Raw genomic sequence first — 22163 nt, 5'->3', positions numbered from 1 at the left:
ATTGAATGAAATTGAAATATTAATGATTGCAATATTGGCCTTGACAATGTTATAAATAATTGTTATAAACAATTGCGATTTTCTATAAGAAGTTATTAAAGTGTATTTATATATACAAATTTAAGCGCATATTGATGAAATCTTCTCAATCTTACTCATTAAGCTGAGTAATAAATGCATTCTGAAGCGTTTGTGAGTATGGCTTTAAATATTGGCCTTGATGAAGTTACAAATAATTTTCCGTTTCTATATTACAAATGACTTATTTGCTTCGGTTCATTGTATATAGCATATAAATAAAGAATTACCTTTTATTTACGTTTAATGACTCATTTGGTATAAAGGATCGAGACTCCTTCGTGACATAACTGTTTACTTAGCATTCGCAATCAAACTTGGCTGAAGGAGCGGCTTGGAGAGGTTTAATTAAAAGAGCAATCAACAGGCAAACGAAAATTTCTGGATTTAGTCACTCACAAGGTTCAAAACTTTCAACGTATTTTACATTGCACGTCATAAAAATAAGACCGAAAAAAAAATTAACAAAAAACAAGAGAAAAACAAAAACGAAAAAAATCTAAATAAAAAAACAAAGGCTCACTGTTTTCCAGTTAACATTAATTATAAATCACATCGAGAAAATAACATCAAGAAAATAACGGTTTTATTATGCAGATGATATAAAAGAAAAATAAATACAAGAGTCGCGACGATACGTCACAAAAGAGGAAGAAGAATAAACCTGTGGCAAGCCTTTCAGAGATCGATACATTCCTGTCGAGTTCCGAGTGGTGATCACGATGACTTCGCGTAATCGTCTCGAATGATCGAAGGTCAAAGAAAAATTGTCGTTTGCATTTGAACATCATTTGCATTTGAACGTACAAAGTAACGTAATCGTCGATTTGTTATAATCGACAGTTTACCAAACCTCATTATGAGATGTTCAAAAGTTACATCGATGAATCGTTTGTATAAAAATATATAATGTTCGATGCAATCGATTATTTGATTTAATCTCTTCCAGGTAAAAACGTTTAAACATTTTCTATATGATTTCTATGAGATAAAATCGTTTAGAAATGATAATCCTCTCTTGGTAATAAGTAAACTAGAGAGTAAAACGACCAAGACAATAATTAATTCTTGGAATAATTTATCACATTTAACTACATATGTATATATCTCTATGTCGTCTATAACAACATCGGCAATAACAAATTCAATAACCTCATATTATTTACTTTGTTAGTTGTTTTTCCTTTGAAAATTCACGAGTTCAAATGATTGGAGATAATTGTTCTCGTGTCAATATTATTCACTATGATTACAGGAAAGTCGTTTCCCTGTCTCTTTTATCTACATGTCAATGTCTTTTCTATATATAGTCTAATCATATATACGTACTTATATATATTAAGTATAAGTACGTCTTTATGTATTTTCATGCTTCAAGGTTCAAGGAATAGTGATAGCACAATAATATTATCAATATAATTATAATATATTAATAAATATAATTTACCATCATATATTTTAATACTTTTTCGTAAATCAAAGTTATAGTGCGAATCGTTGATCTTTTAAATAGGCGGTAGTCTGACAAAAATATACATGACATGTCATGTGTCAAAAATATCTACGATAATAGTGCTTAATTAATAAGCGCTTTTTTTCCTGTTTGCGACTTAAGGAACCATTCTTTTTGTTAAGTATTCGTATTTCTCGTATGTTTCCGATAAAGTCGATCAATCGATCGTTAATCGATGCCAAGATTCCTTTCACCGAAAAATATGAAAAGTAGAGAAAAGAAAATGTAATACTATTGAAAGATCTGACATAACCATATACTCTAGTTACATCTAATCGCATCTAGTTTCAAGGTGATTTTGATTGGTCATTGTATAAGAAATTGTTGATGCACTGAACGCAAAGAATAGAGAATTTTAATTGGCATAAAAAAAAAGAATATAATGCTAAAGAATAGAAGATAAAGAAAAGAACATAATTATCGACTATAAATGTTTTCAAATGTCAAAATAAATGCCGTGCAAAATAAAAGTAAGTTTTTGATGAAACAAATTTAATAATCACGTCAATTTGTTCAACTATTTCAATTGTTTGTTTTTATCTCCTTTATTGTGTTATCTTTCGAATATATTCTGTTAATAGCGTTATTGTAAAACACATTTAAAACAACGATTTGTCATAAAGTTGACATCAAAAAGGAAAACTAACAAGGTAGCATTATTTTGAAATTATGTTTTGATGTGTGTTATAAAAATAGCAAAAAGAATAAAATACAACAGTTGATGAGTTATCCGTCTATGTGAACGAATACACTATGAGGACTATAAAGGTCATACTGTAAACTTTAGAAAGAAACGTAAACGAATAAGAAGGTAAGACGCCATATTGATAAGAATCACTAATAGTAGAAGACTAAAAAATTAGATGAGAACAAAAAACAAAACGTCTAGATTATATAGTAGCTTTCAAGGCCGAGGCAGTATTAGCACTGTTGTGAACGATCTTATGTTTTATAGGGAACGCTTGAGCTGACCTTGACCCGAAAAGAGACTGACCACGGAATCGGAAACGTACTCGTTTGTTCTCGGCACGCGTGTTCTCCATCGAAGTGTGCTAAGAAGAATTCCGGCGCAGCGACGATGTTACTGGCAAGTACTGGCAAACGTTTAGAGCATGGATCGGCTGGGTGGATGTACTCGAGGGCAGCTCTCTTCAATATCGAGGAGGGGAGCGTGAGGTCGGAAGAGGAGGAGGAGGAGAAAGAAGAAGGAAATCGTTCGCTGATGGAGAAGGAAGAGAAGAGAGAGAGAGAGAGAGAGAGAGAAGAGAGAGAGAGAGAGAGAGAGAAGAGAGAGAGAGAGAAAGAGAGAAAGATAAAGAGAGAGAAAGAAAAGTGATGTTGGTGGTGGTGGTGGTGGTGATGGTGGTGGTACTAGTGGTACACAGGAGGAAGAGGAGGAGAAGGAGGAAGATGGAGGGAAGGAGCCAACACGCGTATCACGATGCACAATGGAGCATTAGCCAGAAGTAGCGGCGCGGACGGTGTCTCTCGCGGACGGTGTCTCGAAAAATCAACGAGATACTTTCCGATCTTGTCACCAAATCGAAATTACAAAGAAAAATATTATCGAACAACGTTATCCACTGTTTTCGTCATCTTTCGTCGTCTTTCGCAGTTCCTTATATTGTTCGGAGGACGATTAAAATACGACACATCCAAGAGTTCCTTCGAACAGTTTTCAACCGTTTCGTTGCGCGATATAATCCGTGCGAAAGAGCTCTTTGGTGGATAAAACGAAAACGACCACTTGGAAAAACGTGACCCTTTCAACATTATTATAACTGCATTATCTCTTTGACAGTTATAATTGAAAGGATAAAGTTTTATTTTATTTTATTTTTTTATGGATAACTGATAAGTTATTATTTCGAATGTATCGACGGGACGATTTATTATATTCGGGTTTCTTAAAATTTTAAAAACCGTTCTGTGTTTTCATCACGAATGGACGAACGAATGTATAACGATTTTGCAAGGGTACTAGAGAATTTATTTTAGACGTATAACATCCTATAATTATTGGAAACTGGTACAGCGAGTTATCCTGAACATCTACGATACTTCCTGTATTCTCAGCCCTATAAAGGAATCGATGATCTCGTATTCTGGTAAAATAAATATTTCTTTATATAAAAGTACACGCACGTATTATAAAGCCACGCGTAGAAATTTTGAATTTATAATGTGTTTATTTTATTATTGATATCATGCTTTTCATATATATATGTATATGAAAATAATATACAGTGTACATTAAATGTTATAAGAGAAAAACTTTATTATTTTCGAGCGATTTTTTCTCTTATATTTAACCAAAACTGTGTTTCTCTTGCAATGAGCAATTATGATTGACTCGTACCACTGCAGCACCTACACTCTTGTACTACGCATTAGTGTAAGCGTATTTAACGCGCGCTTCGTCTGTATCGAGTACCACTATCTGTGCAGCATCGTTTTCATGTTCTACAGTAATGAACCCTACCTCTACATTCATCGTTTATTCTTTTTTTTTCAACGCAGCTCTGGTACGTACTGTCACGGAATTGAGACGATCTCTCATAGTCCTTAAACAATTCGGAAGCGAGTGTAATCAAAGGAACGACTTTACGTTGATCTAAAACTCAGAGATTAGAGCCATTTCGAACGAGATGGCAAACACAACTACAACGGCTCTGGCCGGTAGTCCGGAAAAGAAAGTCGAACCTGTCAAGGCAGAGGAAGCCATTCCCTGGAAGTCGATGAGTCTTCGCCAAAAATGGACTCTCTTAACGAGTAACATCACAGTGGAACCCATGATAGCTTGTTACGTGATACCCAGTATGTTGGCTTCTCTGGCCACCCAAAATCTCAATTTGGAAAAAGCATGCAGGGTGAACTTGGCCTATTCGGATGAAATCTGTACGAATTTAGCAGCAAGAAACACGTCGGGACTAGAAGCTGAAGAAACTGCCGTGCAACAGCTGGTTGCAGGCATGCAAACGTGGAAAACGGCTTTACAGAGTGGTTTACCTATCTTACTGATTCTCTTTATGGGCGCTTGGAGCGACAAAACCGGCTATAGAAAACCCTGCATGCTTTTACCGATAGTCGGAGAGTTCCTCAGCAGCGTCAGTTTAATAGCATGCACATATTGGTTCTACGAGCTACCCATGGAAGCTACCGGAGTATTAGAAGCCCTATGGCCGTCCTTGGCCGGTGGTTGGTTCACAATGTTCATGGGTGTATTCAGTTACATCGCAGACATAACGTCGGTCGAATCGAGAACACTCAGAATAGGAGCGGCTAATGTTTTCTTCTCTCTTGGCGTCCCGATCGGTATGGCCCTTTCCGGTGTTTTGTATATGAAACTTGGGTTCTATGGTGTCTTCAGTATCTCTATGATGTGTTATGTCATGAGCTTCGTCTATGGACTCGTCGTTATTAAGGAACCCCCAAGACCTCCGTTAGCGAGAGAGAAAGAGAAACTTCCGGAGAAGAAGATGTCTTTTCTTGCCTCGGCCAAGGACTTTTTTTCTTTGAAACATATCGAGGAGACCTTTAGCGTTGCCTTCAAAAAGGGTTCCAACAATAGACAGAAAAGAGTCATCATGCTGATGATCATTGTGATGGTCGTCATTGGACCATTGTACGGTGAGTTTTTCTTACTTATCTTCTATGACGAATACTATAGCAAATATAATTGAACCGCAATATATATATATATATATGGTCGATTTACTTGTTGCACGAGTTAACTCTTTCGTTACATGTTAAACTCGGTAAAAGTATTTATGATATACTACGTTGGAATCGATAAAAAAAAAGTATAAAATATATATGTTGAAACGTTTAACTTGCTTGGTGAAAGTTGCCGATTGCGGTGAAATTTTTATAAATAAGCGCATGTACTATATCATCTGAAATAGCGCATAGTCACTTTCAACAGATCAATATATTCGCGAAATCTCACCTATGTGATCGTAATTTAAACGTTCCATATAATTTCTTTGTTGGACATTCAACTCTTTCTTTTTTTTAATATAAAGCTATTCAAGTAGAATTTATCTTGACATTTAACTCGAGAATAAATTAATACCTCAGAATTTAATGGTTCATTAGCATTGATTTTTTAAGCAAAACACTTTTGTTTGATCTTTTATATACTCTAATTAATGACTTTCTTTATAGAAAGCTATCTATTCAAAGAAAAATTCATTTTGACATTTAACTTGGGAATACATTAATATCTAAGAATCTAATCTTTAATTACTATAAAGTTTTCAGATTATAATTAATTCCATTTCATTGTCATGCCGTGCTAATTAATGGGATGGTATCTTAGTCTTATCTTTTCTTTCTCTCTCACAGGGAATCTAAGAACAGTGAGTATATGTAATCATTCTTAAGAATGTCAGATACATTACTGTAATTTTATACATTCCCATTGTTACTTGTATCCATTGCAAAAAATCGGTGAAAATGAGAATTGTTTTTGCAATCGTAAATACGATTTAAAAAAAATTTACTATTTAATTTTTATTTTCTAGTTTGATAGAAAAATGTACAAAACTTATAACAAAATACGCAGTCGCTTTTATAGTAAATTCCGAGAATTAGTTACATGCATTAATTAATGTTTTTATACAGTTTTCCTCAAATTATCACATGCTGATCAAGAGAATAATCTCGCACAAAATATGATCTTTCAAAACTCACGTGAACCAATAAAAATATATACATGTATCCATTCGTAGATAGGGTAAATCTTCAATTATAAATTTAACGAGAATATCTATAATTTGGTATTTTTTATTTTATCTCCATTATTACAAGAAATTATATATTTTTTATCTTTATAAATAAATAATATATATCATATAATCGAGAATGCTTGAGATTATGAAACTCGTATGTAATTACCATTTCATCAAAGAAAATCACGTGGAAAAATAATTATCGACGTCGGATGTTAGAATTATCTTAAATACCTCTATTGTATTCTCTAAATTGTAGATACTTAGGAAGGCCTAAATAACCGGTTACACTTATTGCTAAAAGATTTTGAAAAAATACTGGAAGATTTTATTGACTCGTAACGTTTGAATCTCTTCGATATATCAGCAATGACCGTTACCAATAATCTTCATTCTATTCTTGGAATAAACGTTACGGCATAATCATTTTCTATCGATCGTTCAGCATTTATACTTACATAAAATTGTACGATTAATTGAAATTAAAGGCACAATTATTGCGATGCATTATTCAATGCATCGTATAGTGCATATAGATTTTGCCTTCTAGTTGAACCGATGTACCTATATTGATGCAAATGAAATGGATTAATTAGCGGGCCAAGCACGCTGGACGAATGTAAAATTACATATACGTACTTATATACGTCTATTTATTGTCGTTAACGTTATCTTCAATACGATTACTATTATTATATCTATGTATGCATGTATTGTAGATATGTACCTATATACATTCGATTTGCTACGTAAAATACATACCTATATACTTATGTTCATTAACTAGGTATATAGAAAAAATTTCATTTTCATTATTTTTATTCCGTGGTTCAGTCATGTTTATTCATTCTTATGAAAAAAAAAAATTAATTAGAAACCTTAATTAATTTCGATTAAACTACCTGATATAGAACGAAGGATTTTTCCAATTCATTTAATTAAACAAGTTTGAACAATGCAAATTGCTTTTTGTCTATATATTAACTACAATAAATACATACGTTTGACCATTCATAAAACATTTATCGATCAAGGTTAGACTTACTTTAAGTGATTATTTTTTTCATTAGGATACGCATTTACAAATTCGAGCGATTTTGTCTTATAATAATAAGAATAATCGTGGTTTCGCAGTTGCTGTCACATTTTGCTTTCTCTTCTATCTAAAAGATCGTATGATCATTGCAACACATGACACATATGCTAATACGATTAAACGAGTTAACCAATATGATGTATAGTAATTTCAAATCTTAAATGAATAAAGTATACTCGAAGTAACGATTAAAATATAAAGAAAAAAATCATCTCTAAGGTGATTGGTTCGTTGATACAGATGAAATCGTACATTAACATTTTCACGAATGATTATATTGGTCATAAGATGCGCATGAATTAACATTATATTTGAAATTTGTGCCAAGGAGAGGATATTTTCTATTCGTTCATTTTATGGAAATCGAAGCCTCGAACGAGAAGCCTCGTACTATTATGAAATTGATATATAAAAGAAAGACAAACAAAAAAGAAACATTAAAATTTTCAGTATGTTCTATGTTCCTATCAGGTTACTAAGAAAGAATAAAATCTACTGTTTAGTAGCTTAATTTATTTTCTATGTATTACAGTTCGTATATATATTCTCGATATTTCTACATTATTCTAAGATTAAATATTCTAGTCGTGCGTCTCATTGTGAATAAACGTCGTTTGTTGCTTTCATAATTTTGTTTCATGTCTGTTTAGATTAAGTTGAACGTAGGAATAGTGAATAATTTATATAGAAAGACTAGAAGATAACTGTATTTTGAGGATGAATGAATTAATTATCCTATTCGTTTTAAAACAGGATAATACAGATAAGTAAAAAGTGGGGATAGGCAGGGTACATTTTAAAACAAATTGACAAAAACGACTTACATGTGTCGTCATTGTTAATAATCCGAACACGTTTCACGAAAGAGAGTGAAGCTTCCGTCGTAACACTTTTAACAAGCGAATTAACACGTAAGAATCCTAAAATGGTATTGAGTGGGGCGGGGCATAGATAAGGTTGCAAGAAGAGCAAAAGGATAATGCGATAAAGACCCGAGCTCGACGGAAACGATTAATTGAAGTCCGTGATAAACGAACTTGTTGTATAACCTTGCATTCTTACGTAATGTCAGGTAATAACACGTGAAAATTACTGAATTTAAGCGGAATTCCTCCATCACCCACGAGCGTGCGAAGCTTCGAGCTGTGAAATACCATGCCACGGGTATATGTGTGTGAGAGGAAAAGAGAGAGAGAGAGAGAGAGAAAGAGAGAGAGAGAGAGAGAGAGAGAGAGAGAGAGAGAGAGAGAAAGAGAGAGAAAGAAAGAGAAAAAGATTACATATAAAAAGTAAGAAACTATATTAAATATATGTAATGTAATATTTGAAAATTCAATTTAGAATTTGTTTAGTTGTTTGTGATATTTTTACAATGCTATTTCTAAACGTCTACGTATGTGTAATATCATATGCAATTTACTTCCGTCTATTGATTATGTACTATGTAATTATGTAAAAATCTACGTATTATATAAAATCTTTAATTATTCAAGAAATAGGATACTACAAGAAGATTAAAAGTTAGTCTTCATCGATTCTTAATTATCACGATGAAAAGTTCACTGAACATTTCATATGTATAAAAATTCTGATATTAGATAAATAATGAATTCGAATGATATTGTACAGACGAATGCAATGGACTATATGTTATAAATACATAGATAATGTTACAATGAAATATGATAAATCTGTTTTTAGGTGAAATGGCAGTACTATATCTTTACATGAGATATCGATACAATTGGAACGAAGTTACATTTAGCATGTGGTCTACGTATGGCATGGTGACTAATCTTATTGGTAAGTCAAACGGTACAAACGAGATATACTCGATATTAGAAATAATTCAAATTGCATTTCGATTAATTCACGCATATTATTATCATAACATTTACGAAGAAATTTCAAAAAGCTTTATAATAGGATTACTTAAAATCAAAAGTATAATAACATAAGAAGAGAGTCCGAAGGAGTTAATAAATTATTCATAATATATACCTGTTTACGAACGAGAGCGAGAAATATTAAATTAAATTTAAATTCTTATCATAAATTAGTCCACGTGAACATTTTATCACGTGTTCGCGATGAAATAAGATTTTTTTCAAATTTGTTAATGACATCTTCATTAAAACTTGATAATTAATCATTATCATTAATTTCCAATTTAATTAGCAGGGATAATTAAAATTTATTTATACCAATAGATCGAATTCCGTTAAACGAATGTGTTGCAAATGTTAATTTTCTTTTTTTATCTTTTTTTTTTCTTTTATAAGTAGAAATCACAAATTTGTCGTTAAAGAAAAACAAAACTCAGATGTTAAATTAAATCATATGTTCATCTTTACATTTGGAGAACAGTAATAACTACCGTAATTTATTCATCTGTATTCATAATATAAGTAAATATTTTTTCTGATGCGTACAAATGATTACAAAGAAACGAAAATAAATAGTATAGATCAGGCATATTGGAAAAACGGAAAGTTTTGAGACAGTTCAAGGAGTAATGATCGTTGTTGAAGAAACACATTACTGTGCATATAAAAAAACAATTCTAGATTCTAAAGTATAGTTTAAAGTGAATTAATGAAAAACCTCTTTTAAACGTGGCTATAAAGTCGATTATGAATTATTTTAAGTTTTTCCACTGTTATTCATCGATACATAGTGATACCTAGTGATGATCTTACATAAGAAACGGACAACGTTGTTAAGAAGAATAACGAGTTGCAATTAGTTATCGTTCGAACGAATCGCAGCCATGTAGGTACCAAAGAACAACGTTTTTAAAATGAAGAATTTATTTACGTACATTAACGTGTTCCGTTTATAATCTATGAAAAAATATTTGAATAATTATCACGTCCGTTAGATTTTATACAATTTAAATATATATGGTACGTTATTAGATTCTATTTATAATTTTCAGGAACTGCACTATCCGTTGGAGTTTTCAGTCATATACTCAAAGTGGACGATGCCATAGTAGGGATTATGAGTTGCATGAGCAAAATTTTAGCAAGTTTCGTATATGCCTTTGCAACAACCGATTGGATGATTTATTTAGGTACATAAAATCGTGTAAAATCGTGTAAATCTATAAAAATTAATCAATATTTTTATTTTTTCTTTAGGTGCTTTGGTAGAAATAGTTAATGGAACATCGTTCATCGCGATGCGATCTATCGCTTCGAAACTAGTCCCATCGGATGAACTTGGTAAGTAAATGTATATACATTCTTCTTTCTCTTTTCACATGATACAACCTTGCGAGCATGCGATGTTACGTAGAATGATGTACATTCAATCGCTTCCTGGTCGTTTCAAATATACAAACGTCACTTTCACCGGTATAATACATAGTAGATAGAAATTACATGCATGTATACAACATATGTATATTATAAAGTATGTACATAGTATATACACGTACATATGTATATACACACAGGGACTGTCCGGTAAGATAATCCTTACTTATGCACATGGTTGACTTTAATGACTAGGAAACTTCGTACTATCGAGTTCCTGTTTATAGATCTCTTGATGATACAAAAAGAAAACGAGAAAAAACAAAGTACCTAATAAAAAAAATTTTAGAACTCGGAACAAATGATATACACGATGTTTTTTAATGCTCAGACAAGCATTTCTTACTTAGAATTTTATTCTTCATTCCTTTCTAATACATTTGAATTTTCTTATTCCCATTCGCCATTAATTATATCGTATTGTATAAAGCTTCTCTCTCTCTCTCTTTCTCTCTTTTTTTTTTCTAAAAAGAAAAATGAAGAATCCAATCGAAAGTATAATGCCATTAATCATTATCATTTTGAAACACTTCAAATATTGTCAAAGAACGTTCTTAGAAATGGGTAAATCGGATAATCTCGTAAGATTTTATCAACGTACCAACACGCTTGTCTGCTATTTCCCACCAACTTTTCCTTTATAGTGAACGAAGTCTGATGAGGTCTTCCTGCCTGCCCTAATAACCGAAGAATTTACAATATCATAGAGTGTCGGATCCAAAGGATCACGCTACCCTTTCAATATATTCAAGAATTTACGAACGATATCTTTACCAAACATGATCCAAATGAAATTCAAATAATTCGTGATTATTTTCAGGCAAAGTAAATTCGCTATTTGGAGTTTCCGAGTCACTGATGCCATTGGTTTACGGGCCCATGTATAGTTCTATTTACGCCGCGACCATGAACACATTTCCGGGAGCGTTTTTCATCGTCGGTGGTTGTATGACGATACCAGCTGTTTTCGGTTTCTTGTAAGTCTCTATTATTTTTTTCTTTTTTTTTTTTACATTCAACAACATTTATATTTTCTTTTCGTCGAGTATGATTTATATTAATGATATATTTTATTTATTTTAATTATCCGGATTTTTTTTCTTACTCATGAAAAACTTGAAATATTATATATTGATATATAAATTTTCAAATTAATCGACAAGAAAATTTTACTATTACAAAAAATACATCGTCATGCATAATAAGATATCAGCGCAACGATGCGTAAATAATTAATCATCATGGATTTGTATCCGATCAGATGGCTTTACACGGAACATCGAAGAGACCGGCTTATAATGGAAAGAGAAACGAAGGCGAAAGGCAATGATGAGGAACAGGATGAAAAGACGACGAAAGTGCTAAGTATTAGTGAAAGAAAAGAAAGCTGTGCAGCGAACGGTATAGAGAATATGGCTTTTGAAACGGAACACCTCTAACAAGAATCACGTTAGTTGAACGAAGATTTATATAATGTCGAACGTAATATCATACGTACTGTTAACCTACTATCTGTGCATACAGATGTTTATCTTACAACGGATAATATTTAAAAAATATTGTCCTTGGAAAGAAGACGGAAGTGTAGGAGAATAAACGAAAAACTCGAAATAAATTATAATTCGAGTAAGTCGCTTAAGTTATCCAAGAAAATGTGGTAGGATGAAGCAATAGGAAAATCAAAAAGGTAATTCAAGGTATTACTAGTAAGAGAGATGGCAAAGAAATCGAATGAATCTCATTTTGTTAAACTAAATGCATATTTATGTGCAAATTAATACGTCCAGTAAATGTTGTTAACGACTATGTCGATGGACGTTTTTGTCATAGTTTATACACAAATTTCTTTTAAATATTTATATCAAACCTCCTCGTCGGACTTATTTTTTTAAGAATCTGGAAACGTTTTTTATGCGTTAAGCGAGATCGTTCGTAATATTGAAGTGACGCATAGAAAATTGAAACGATAATTATTAATTAGATTATAATTAATAATTATGTTTACGAAATTTTAAATGTTTACAAATTATAACAATAGAAATGAATTGAATACTTAACTCGATAACTCGATTCAACGTAAGTCCGATTATTAATGAAAATATTTTATGCAAATTTCAAAAAATTATTTTTCGAATACATTATTAGGGCTCATATTTTGATGACTTAATTGTTACAAAAAAAAAAGAAAAAAATAATATACACTTATGAAACACAAATCTTTTTTTGTATATTATTAAAATACGAAGCCTTGAAATTATCGCTTCTGAAAAGATTGTTACTTAGTCGGTTGTTAATATTCAATAATAGATAATATTAGGTTTATAGATATAAAGCATTACGTTAAATGCATTTATTATCATTTTAACATTATTCCTTTGTCATTTCATCGACTCTACCTCAATATTAGCGAGAATTTGCACAGAATGCTATTAAATAAGCCTATTAGTGGTACGAAAAGTGATATCAGTGAGCTTTAATTAATGAAACAGAAGCTTCCACTAATAAATGTTAAATGTGATGGGTGATATTTAACCTCAGGGGTAGAGTGCCAAAATCAATGATAATATACGTACGATAATGTTTGCTTTAGGAATAAGAATACTTTTAAAAATATTAATCTAATTAATAAGAGTTTCAAGCCTAACATTTTTAATTTGAAAAATAGTTATATATATCAGGATAATGTCAACGAGCTCTATATATGATGCGACAAATACAGATTTCTAATCATTATGGAAAAATTTAATGAATGTTAGTAGAATTAATTTTTGGTACTTAAAAAATTACAAGGAGGAATACAAGTGATATAATATCAAGTCACATGCAGCAACCTTAATTTTACTAATAGATATTGTTTATCTGAAAATAATTACAAGCATTCTAAACGACCCAATATTAATTGCAAATGGAGATACATTATATATAATAAAATTATATATATAGTAAAATATATATATAAAAGTAAAAAAAATAAGAGATTTTTTCAAATTATCGTGTAAGACTTGTTAATAGTATTTAAAAAGGTATATGAGAAAAACTAATATACACTACTATCAGCTTCTTATTCCATCCAAAAAATATATACGATTTATACGAAGCCTTAAAAATATTTCAGATGTAAATATTAAATATAAAGTTATATATATATATATATATATATATATATATATATATATATACATAAATAAATATTATAATATAACTCATGGTTTTATTGTGATCTAAAATACAATAAGTAATTAATTTACAATTCAGACAATTACATTGAATCTATTTTGCCTATATACAACTTTAATGAACATATTCGTATTACATCACGATATAATAAGATATCAAAAAACTAGCACAATAACGTGCTGTTATGATATAATCGTAAAACCTTGATCGTATTACCATTCATATAGTCTCAATTTTGTCAAACAAATATTATGTTTTATTAATATCAACAATCGGTAAAGAAACACCGAAAGATACAGTATCATTTTTAAAGTAATACAATTATCCCAGTAGATAAGATACATCTAAAGATGTATAATATTAATCTATTAGTAACAAAAAATAAAACAAAAATCTTCAAATTAATACGAACTCTACTTTATCGACAATACAATAGCCGACGAAAGTTACAAAGTTTCTCAGAAGGTCGCGCAAGTGACAACAACGTAAAACTATATACAACAGATACGATCTGTAAAAAATCACAATTTCGATGGTAGTAACGTAAGACGTACTACTACAGCATTTCTCACTCATCGTGACTCTGCGAAGTGTGGCGTGAGTTAGGAATTCGATTCGATTGAACTTTGTACAAATAGTTAGGTAGTAGCGAACGTGGATCATATGATTCATACTTTTTGTGGAATAAGAAGAATACAGTGCCAATCAATTTTTTTTATTCTACAATACAGGAGCCGAATTAGTGATCGCTCTAATTATTATTTACTACAATTAAGATTGTAACCTCTGACAAACGGAAGAAGTTTTGGAGAAGAGTAAATAAGAGTTGTTGTGCGATCGCTCTTTATATCTTCCGTTCTTTCTGTCCTGTTTTTTGATATACTCTCCTTTTTTCTCTTTTTCTCTTACCATACGTTCTTTTTTCTTGTTTTTTCTCATTTCACTTATATTGTCTTGTTTCCTTCACTCTCAATCCTGCCCTTTCACTCGCACTTTTGATATAACGGATCCATTCGACGAAAAAAAAGTGAAACAACACTATAAAGTCGAGCCGTGAAAAACGCTCGACGATCAAAGGTGAGGTTTATAAAATTTTTTTTCTGTTTCCTTTTTCTTTTTCTCTCTCTCTCTCTTTCTCACTTTTTCTCTCTCTCATACTCTTTCTCTCTCTTTCTCTCTCTTTCTCTCTCTCTCACTTTCTCTATTATTCTTTTAGTTTGATATCGATAGTGATATCAATATTACAATATATCTTGCACTAGGAAATTAATTTTACGTAAGATAGAGCATGATTCGTTCAGGGGCAAATACATGCTGATTCTATTTTTGCTACTAATCTCATCCTCCCTTCTTAACATCTAAAAACATTCTATTTTGAGATTGGTATCCGCTTGTTTTTTAAATTTTGAATGATGCGCATGCGTGTTGAAATTACTTTTTTACTATTTAAGATTTATTTCACATTAATTTTAGATTAGATATAGATATCTCTACGAAATAGAAACTTCGTTTAATTGTAGTTTAAGTGGAATAGGATGAACTAATTGCGATTAGATTATTTTCAATATTTTAATAATAACCATGAAATATTTTCTTCGAAATTCTTGCGAATTAAAATATACTTGCATAATATTTGCATAATAAGATTAATTTGACGATAAGTCGACATGTAGTTCCGTGTAATAATTACTATTAATTTGAATATTAGATAATTAAGATAAATACTAACATAAAAATATTTTTAAAGAAAGTAGGGAAAAAAAATGTTTCAGATAAAAAATATTTGTTATAAAAAATCTATGATATATATATAATTAGAATAATCTACATATTTACTGAACCTCAAATTAAATTTATATCTTTTACGAAGTAACAAGTTCCATTACCGACTATCGTTAAAGTCAATATGAGAGAATCTAATGTTTAGCAAATCTTTCAGCAAACCAACTTGTTTACATTTCTTTCAAATTATGACATTGACTAGTAATGCTTCTAAATAATTAACTATCGACGAATAACCATTATTTCGAGATTTTATTTATTTTTACCTATGTACATACATAATACATAGCACTATGCATATAATATATTATATATAGAATATAATTTTATATATGATAAATAATATGTATATATTATTTATTATGTAGTATATATACTAAATATTATATTAATTACATAATTATATATATATATTATTTGCCATATATAAAATATATATATATATTTGTTAAAAATTCTATAAATAATTTAAATTATTAATTCAATAAATCAGAATAACAAGGAATATTTCATATAAATATATTTGTTATCTTCCTTTCGAATTAAAAACAATTTTTTTTATTGTTTTTGTACGATAATTTTTCAATTACCTTCATAGTAAGTTGATCATAGACTTTTTATTATTGATCTTTGAAAGTATTAAAAAAATGTTTATTCAAATTCGCTTCTCACTAGTCATACTCTCTAATAAATTAATGAGATATGTCAATAATATTCAATTTGAGTAAACGATTCCACGTTTGACAAAAGAATCAAATTATTTGCATATTATTTTTTTTTTTTTTTATGTTGAATTTACTACTCGAATTATGGCCACATTTTACTAACATTTTACTAACATACACTTCAATAATTTCAAATTTTTCAAAATATGTGAACTTTCCAAATTATCCTCATTTTAAAAATAATGATGCTACTCGCGGATATCATTACATATAAACCAGTTATTAGCATTACGTAAAAACCAGAAGCAACGAGCCGCAAGTGAATAATAAATATTTTTGAAACTACATTTTTCTGTCAGATCTGATCAAATAATAATTTATAATAAATTAATAAATTCATTGCCATTGGTAGAAATACAATTACCTTTACATTTACACGTTGATGACAATACTAATTCCTTTTGTCAGTGTGTATTTCGCTTGTTGTATATATTTGAAAAATACTTTTATTCAATCTTTTTTCTCATGACATCGTCGATCTCTTATTTTTAAAACACAATTGCAAGGCACAGACCAAGGATAAATGCGATAAGAAAATTATATAATTGTACGACAGAGACTTTTTCTGCATAATACGAAAAAAAAGGAAAAAAGAAACGATATAAAACAATTTTCTTTGCCTGTATTTCAACTACGGCAAAAACTTACATATATTTTTAATAAATAAATAAATATTTATATGTATATATATATATATATATGATAAAAGAAATAATTATTATCAATTCGTGCACGTACAAATGTCTTTCTTTCCTTTATGATTTGATTATGTGGACAAAAAATGATTCTACATTTCAAAAGAAATCATGACTTTTAAATTATTGCCTGAACTTAAGATGATCGCTTAATTACCGTGATATATATATATGCGTTATTAGGGTGTTTAAAAAAAATAGAATAATAGAAGGATGTTATGAAAAAGGAATATTTTTTTTCTTTTATTTACGAAAGAAGAATTCGAAAAAAAATGTCGATCGAACATAAATTGTTTCGAATTAATTTATATTGTGCGAATTAATAATTTTTAAATATATTTTCAAATGATTTAAATATAATAATAAAAAGAATATCAAGAAATCTTTACTAAATGAAATTATATTTTAAAGTTAACACAATTAATATAATTAGATTAAAGTAAATGTAACTCCAAAGCAATATAACTTTCAAATAATTAAAAAAAATCAGCTTCGATATAAAAAAAATTATCATTTATAATTTTAAATAATTAAATTGAAACACATTATAAGCTTGCTTTGATAATTCATATGGCCATTTGGCTTTCCGATGGTTGGCAGTTGTAGGATAATAGCTCGCGAAATGAAACGATTAAAACGTGTAATCGAGACAATGAATCACGCAATGAACAATAATTCGAGAATCTTCGCCTACCAAGGGAATCATAAGTAGTAGAATTAACTCTCCCTCTTCCTCTCTTTCTCTGAGATATAGATTTACAAGTTAGATAATATAGATTTGCAAGTAAATATTTTTTTAATCATATTCAACTTTATTATTAGAAATTAGAAATCGAAAAAAAAAGATTTTGACGTATTGTTTCTCACTCATCATTTTCATTGTAACTTAGTTAGAAAGACAAATTTCGCTAAATTTAATAATTAAACATAATGATAAAAAATATCATTATGATATATCTCTTTGGAACGTTATAAGAACGGTCAAAACTATTTCGTAATAATAAGAGAAATGACTCACTTATAGCTGTAATGAATTATAATTAAACTCTTCCAAGTTGTTGAGATCATGAAAATATCAGTCATATATTTCCATATTACATGAAGACTAACCGCAAGATAAATAATATGCTGTATGCATATTTTGAAGTTTTCGTTAGAAACGTTCGCAAAAGTTTTATTAATGGAGAAATAATTATGTGAAAACAGAAATGCTTCGTAGAATTTGAGACTCATGAGTTACGAGAGAATTCGTATCTTCTAACTGTATAATCACTTTCGTAATTCATGATTTAATTAAATTAATCGATTTCAACTTTAATCGTTTTGTCTCTGCACGCAGCTCAAAGGAATGGTACCAAAATGGTCGTGGATCGTCTTTAATCTCTTTATATACGCTATAGCTACATCATATGATGATAATGCCAAAGCTGCCATAGAATTTACGGAACTCGGTTACGAAGATATTTGTTATGATGCAGCTATTGCTGAGTGGTTATTCATCAATTCATCATTATCAGATCAGACAACGTATACGACATGGGTTAGTAAGCTTAAGGATATTCCTCATACGAGTTCCCATTGATAGAAAGCAACTAACAATTTAGATGTTCGCTTTTTATAACATTTTCTTAAATTCAATAACATTAACTAATTCTTTTTAAGTATAATGTAATATAAAAAAAAAAACGATATATTCATTCAAGATTTATTGTAGGAAGAAAAACAAATACAATATGGAAACTACAAAAAAATTCAAAGAGAAGAAATTCACAATATTTCCAAAATAATTCTAAGCGATTCCTTACTTGTATATAAGTACAATGTTATTGAAAAACCAGGTGATGCTTTACTGGATGAAAAAGATTTCAAAAAGGTACGATCATTTGTAAAATTTCTGGATTAGTTCTAGATTAAAGATGTTAAATATAATTTATTATATTTATATTTTATATATGTAGCTGGTGCACTTTGCTAATAGTGCTGAAGTTTTACGATTATCGGTTAAGAATATTGACAAAACAAATAATTATTTGCGTGAAGGTACGATTAATTTGTTTATTTGTTTCATTTGTTCAAAATTTTCTATATTTATAAATACTAATTTCCTTATCTTGTAGACTTTGAACGATTATTGTCGCATAATGGACATGAGAATGATAAACTTAATGTTTGGAAATCTTGGTATCAAGAATTAAATCCACTTGTTAAAAATTTCTCTTACATTCTCTCGCTCACTGAGAAAGCTGCTAAAGCAAATGGTTAATTCATTTATTCATTTAAATATCGATTATAATATATCACGTGATAAATGATATATATAATAAAATTATTTTAGATGTCGATAATGTAAAAGAATATTGGGAAATGTTATCAGTATATCCAAATGGTTATGAAGACATCAAAACTCAGTGGAATAGAATTTCAAGTCTTCATAAAATCATATTAGAATTTGCTCGGACTCATTTATCCCACAAATATGGAATTAATTTAACTGAAACTATCCCAGCTCATTTACTTGGTATATATTATACTTATAAGAATAATTCACTGAAATAAGATTACATATTTATACTAATATTACAAATTTTTACTTGTTAGGATCACTACAAGGACAAGAATGGAGTACTTTTTCCATAGATATGTCACCATATTCGGAAATAACATATAATATAAGAAAGAATCTGTGGAAAAAGGTAAGATATTTTTAATATTAGAATTTTAAAATTATAGTTGATATAATATAGATTTATTGCATATTTTAATGTATTTTTACAAATGTTCTTAAAATTCTACAGAAACTCTTTGGAAAATCTCTATATAAAGCAGCATCTAATATGGGCACTATATTATTAGGTCAAGTACCACAATCTAATTTTTGGATTAAAAGTCAATTTCATTGCCATTGCCCGCCTAAGCTAATAAATTTTTGTAAAGATGGAATTACACGGTTAGAGAATTTATTAATTATCATATAACTATACTTTCTAAAAGCTGACGTACAAGAATTTGTACACTTTATGATTTGTACAAATCCTTGCAGAAAGATGTTATTATTTATCAGATATGTAACACAGAAATTATGAAATAATTTGTAATTTCAGAATATCCACTTGTTTTGAACCAACTATTGCAAATTTTCTCTTAGCCCATAAAAATGTCGGAAAAATCTTATTTCAACAAATATCTGTTCCAAACACTCCAATTCTCAACATAGCTAATAGATATTCTGGTAATTATTAATTAAATTAACTTATAAATAAAAAGATATATTAATAATAGAATATATTTTAAGTTTTAGAAGAAGCCTTATCTGAATTATTTGGAATTTTATCCGTTAGTCCGGTATGGTTACAACGTAATCACTTGATTTATAATATAAGCGATACAGATCAAAAAATTATTTCTTTGATGATTACTGCATTAGATGTATTGCCACGGTTAGCATACTATATATCTGCAGATATATGGAGAATTAATGCTATAGAAAATAATATTACAGACTCAACAGAATTGATAAAATCTTGGTGGAAACATAAGTATGTTCTAATATATAATATATATATATCTTGTGAACATGATTAATATCTTGAATGTATTATAATTATTTAATTTATGTTACAGGTTAGAATTTGAAGGAATTAGTGAACCTGAATCTATGAATACACCAACATTTTTAAATGATGAATATATTACATATAATAAGCCATATCTTTCGTAAGTAACATTATAATATTACAATGATAAACTTTTCTATATTATATTAAATGATAATAATAACATTAATGTAACTATATTATTATTTATATATATTGTAGTAAATTTGCTGGAATACTTCTTGCATTTCAAATTTATGAACATATTATGGAATCTACTGAAGTTAGATATGATATTAGTACAAAAAAAATAAATTCAAATCTAATGTATGTATAATTTATGATTATTTATTTTATATATAAATATATGTTTATAACAATAAATTAAAGTATCATATTTGTTGTATTTAGAAAACTAATTCAACAAGGATCAACAGAAAATTGGATAGATGCATTGAGCAAATTGTTTGAAATAGATGATATATCAATATATGCCCTTACATCTTTTTTCTCACCATTAGAAAGTTTTATTGAGGAACTAAATGAAGAAGAAATTGATCATAATTTTGAATCTAATGGTGATGCTGAGCTCGAAGAAGTAGAACGAATGATTATTGAAGAAATGAATGCTCCAACCACAACACCTACTACAACTACAACGACAAAAAAAATTCGAACTACATTATCAACAACAACAAAATATACGCAGAAAAGATTTAATGATTCTGCAAAATTTGTGAAACCTATAGAATTTGACTTATCTTCTAATATCCAAGCTGATAAACCAAAAAGTGATACAGATTCTGAAACTAAACAAACTACTGTAAATCCGTATGAGCAATCATTTGACTTCAATAACTTAGAAAATGAAGATGAAAAGAAACCAAAGATGCATACCAGTAAAGCAGTATGGGCCGTTTCTGCAGTTCTTATTGCAACAGTAACTATATGTATTATTGCAATATTTGGTAGACAAAGATGTCGTAAAACATCTAAAAATAGGCGCTATGTATAATATTACTATTAACGATATGGCAAAATATTTATTTTTTCGCATGTAAGAATCTTTTGATTCATGTAAGTTATTATCACCAACAAAATCTATTCAGAAATAGATTAATTTTTTACTTACAATCTTTCATACAAGTACGCACATTCCCTAATTCTTTTTTTTTTTGCCTCAAGAAAAGATTGAAAAAATTTAACATCTCAATTTTATAATTTATAAAAAGTAATTGTAATTACATGAAAAATAAATTTATATATTCATAAATATATACTTTTGGTGGTAAAAATCTGGAATTCTCAGCAAGACACTTCTATTTATATGCTGTGCATATAAATAGAAATAAAAGATGAATTTCAAATAAATTGAAAATAATTCATCTATTATGTAAAAGAAACTAATTTAAACCAACAGGGTATTTATGCTAAAAAACAAAGAGTTAATT

General features: G+C 29.3%; 2 protein-coding genes across 3 annotated transcripts; both read left to right on the top strand.

Annotated features, from left to right (window-relative positions):
• Nucleotides 1–3022: 3022 nt before the first annotated feature.
• LOC118439592 (putative peptidoglycan muropeptide transporter SLC46) lies at nt 3023–13845 on the top strand. 2 transcript variants are annotated; one of them, XM_035861325.2, is made up of 8 exons: nt 3025–3699; nt 4112–5221; nt 9122–9223; nt 10359–10496; nt 10564–10647; nt 11561–11717; nt 12002–12189; nt 12265–13845. In XM_035861325.2, exons 2-7 carry the CDS (start codon nt 4240–4242, stop codon nt 12177–12179), a joined length of 1641 nt encoding a protein of 546 aa, XP_035717218.1. In that variant the 5' UTR covers nt 3025–3699; nt 4112–4239; the 3' UTR covers nt 12180–12189; nt 12265–13845. The 2 variants fall into 2 exon arrangements, with proteins under 2 accessions (XP_085521122.1, XP_035717218.1); XM_085664996.1 differs by lacking the exons at nt 11561–11717; nt 12002–12189; nt 12265–13845 and adding an exon at nt 11385–11554 and having other exon boundaries at nt 3023–3699.
• A 112-nt stretch (nt 13846–13957) lies between these two features.
• LOC118439589 (angiotensin-converting enzyme) lies at nt 13958–22162 on the top strand. The gene is made up of 13 exons (XM_085664955.1): nt 13958–14994; nt 18459–18659; nt 18834–18992; nt 19078–19159; nt 19237–19377; nt 19455–19637; nt 19718–19812; nt 19915–20066; nt 20221–20348; nt 20412–20655; nt 20741–20833; nt 20935–21039; nt 21124–22162. Exons 2-13 carry the CDS (start codon nt 18468–18470, stop codon nt 21725–21727), a joined length of 2178 nt encoding a protein of 725 aa, XP_085521081.1. The 5' UTR covers nt 13958–14994; nt 18459–18467; the 3' UTR covers nt 21728–22162.
• The last annotated feature ends 1 nt before the right edge of the window (nt 22163 follows it).

Source organism: Vespa mandarinia, chromosome 2 (genome assembly GCF_050613455.1).
Source record: "Vespa mandarinia isolate Hongniang chromosome 2, ASM5061345v1, whole genome shotgun sequence".
Lineage (NCBI taxonomy): Eukaryota > Metazoa > Arthropoda > Insecta > Hymenoptera > Vespidae > Vespa > Vespa mandarinia.
The sequence above is the reverse complement of the archived record's forward strand: the minus strand, read 5'-3'. Positions and strand labels throughout refer to the sequence as shown.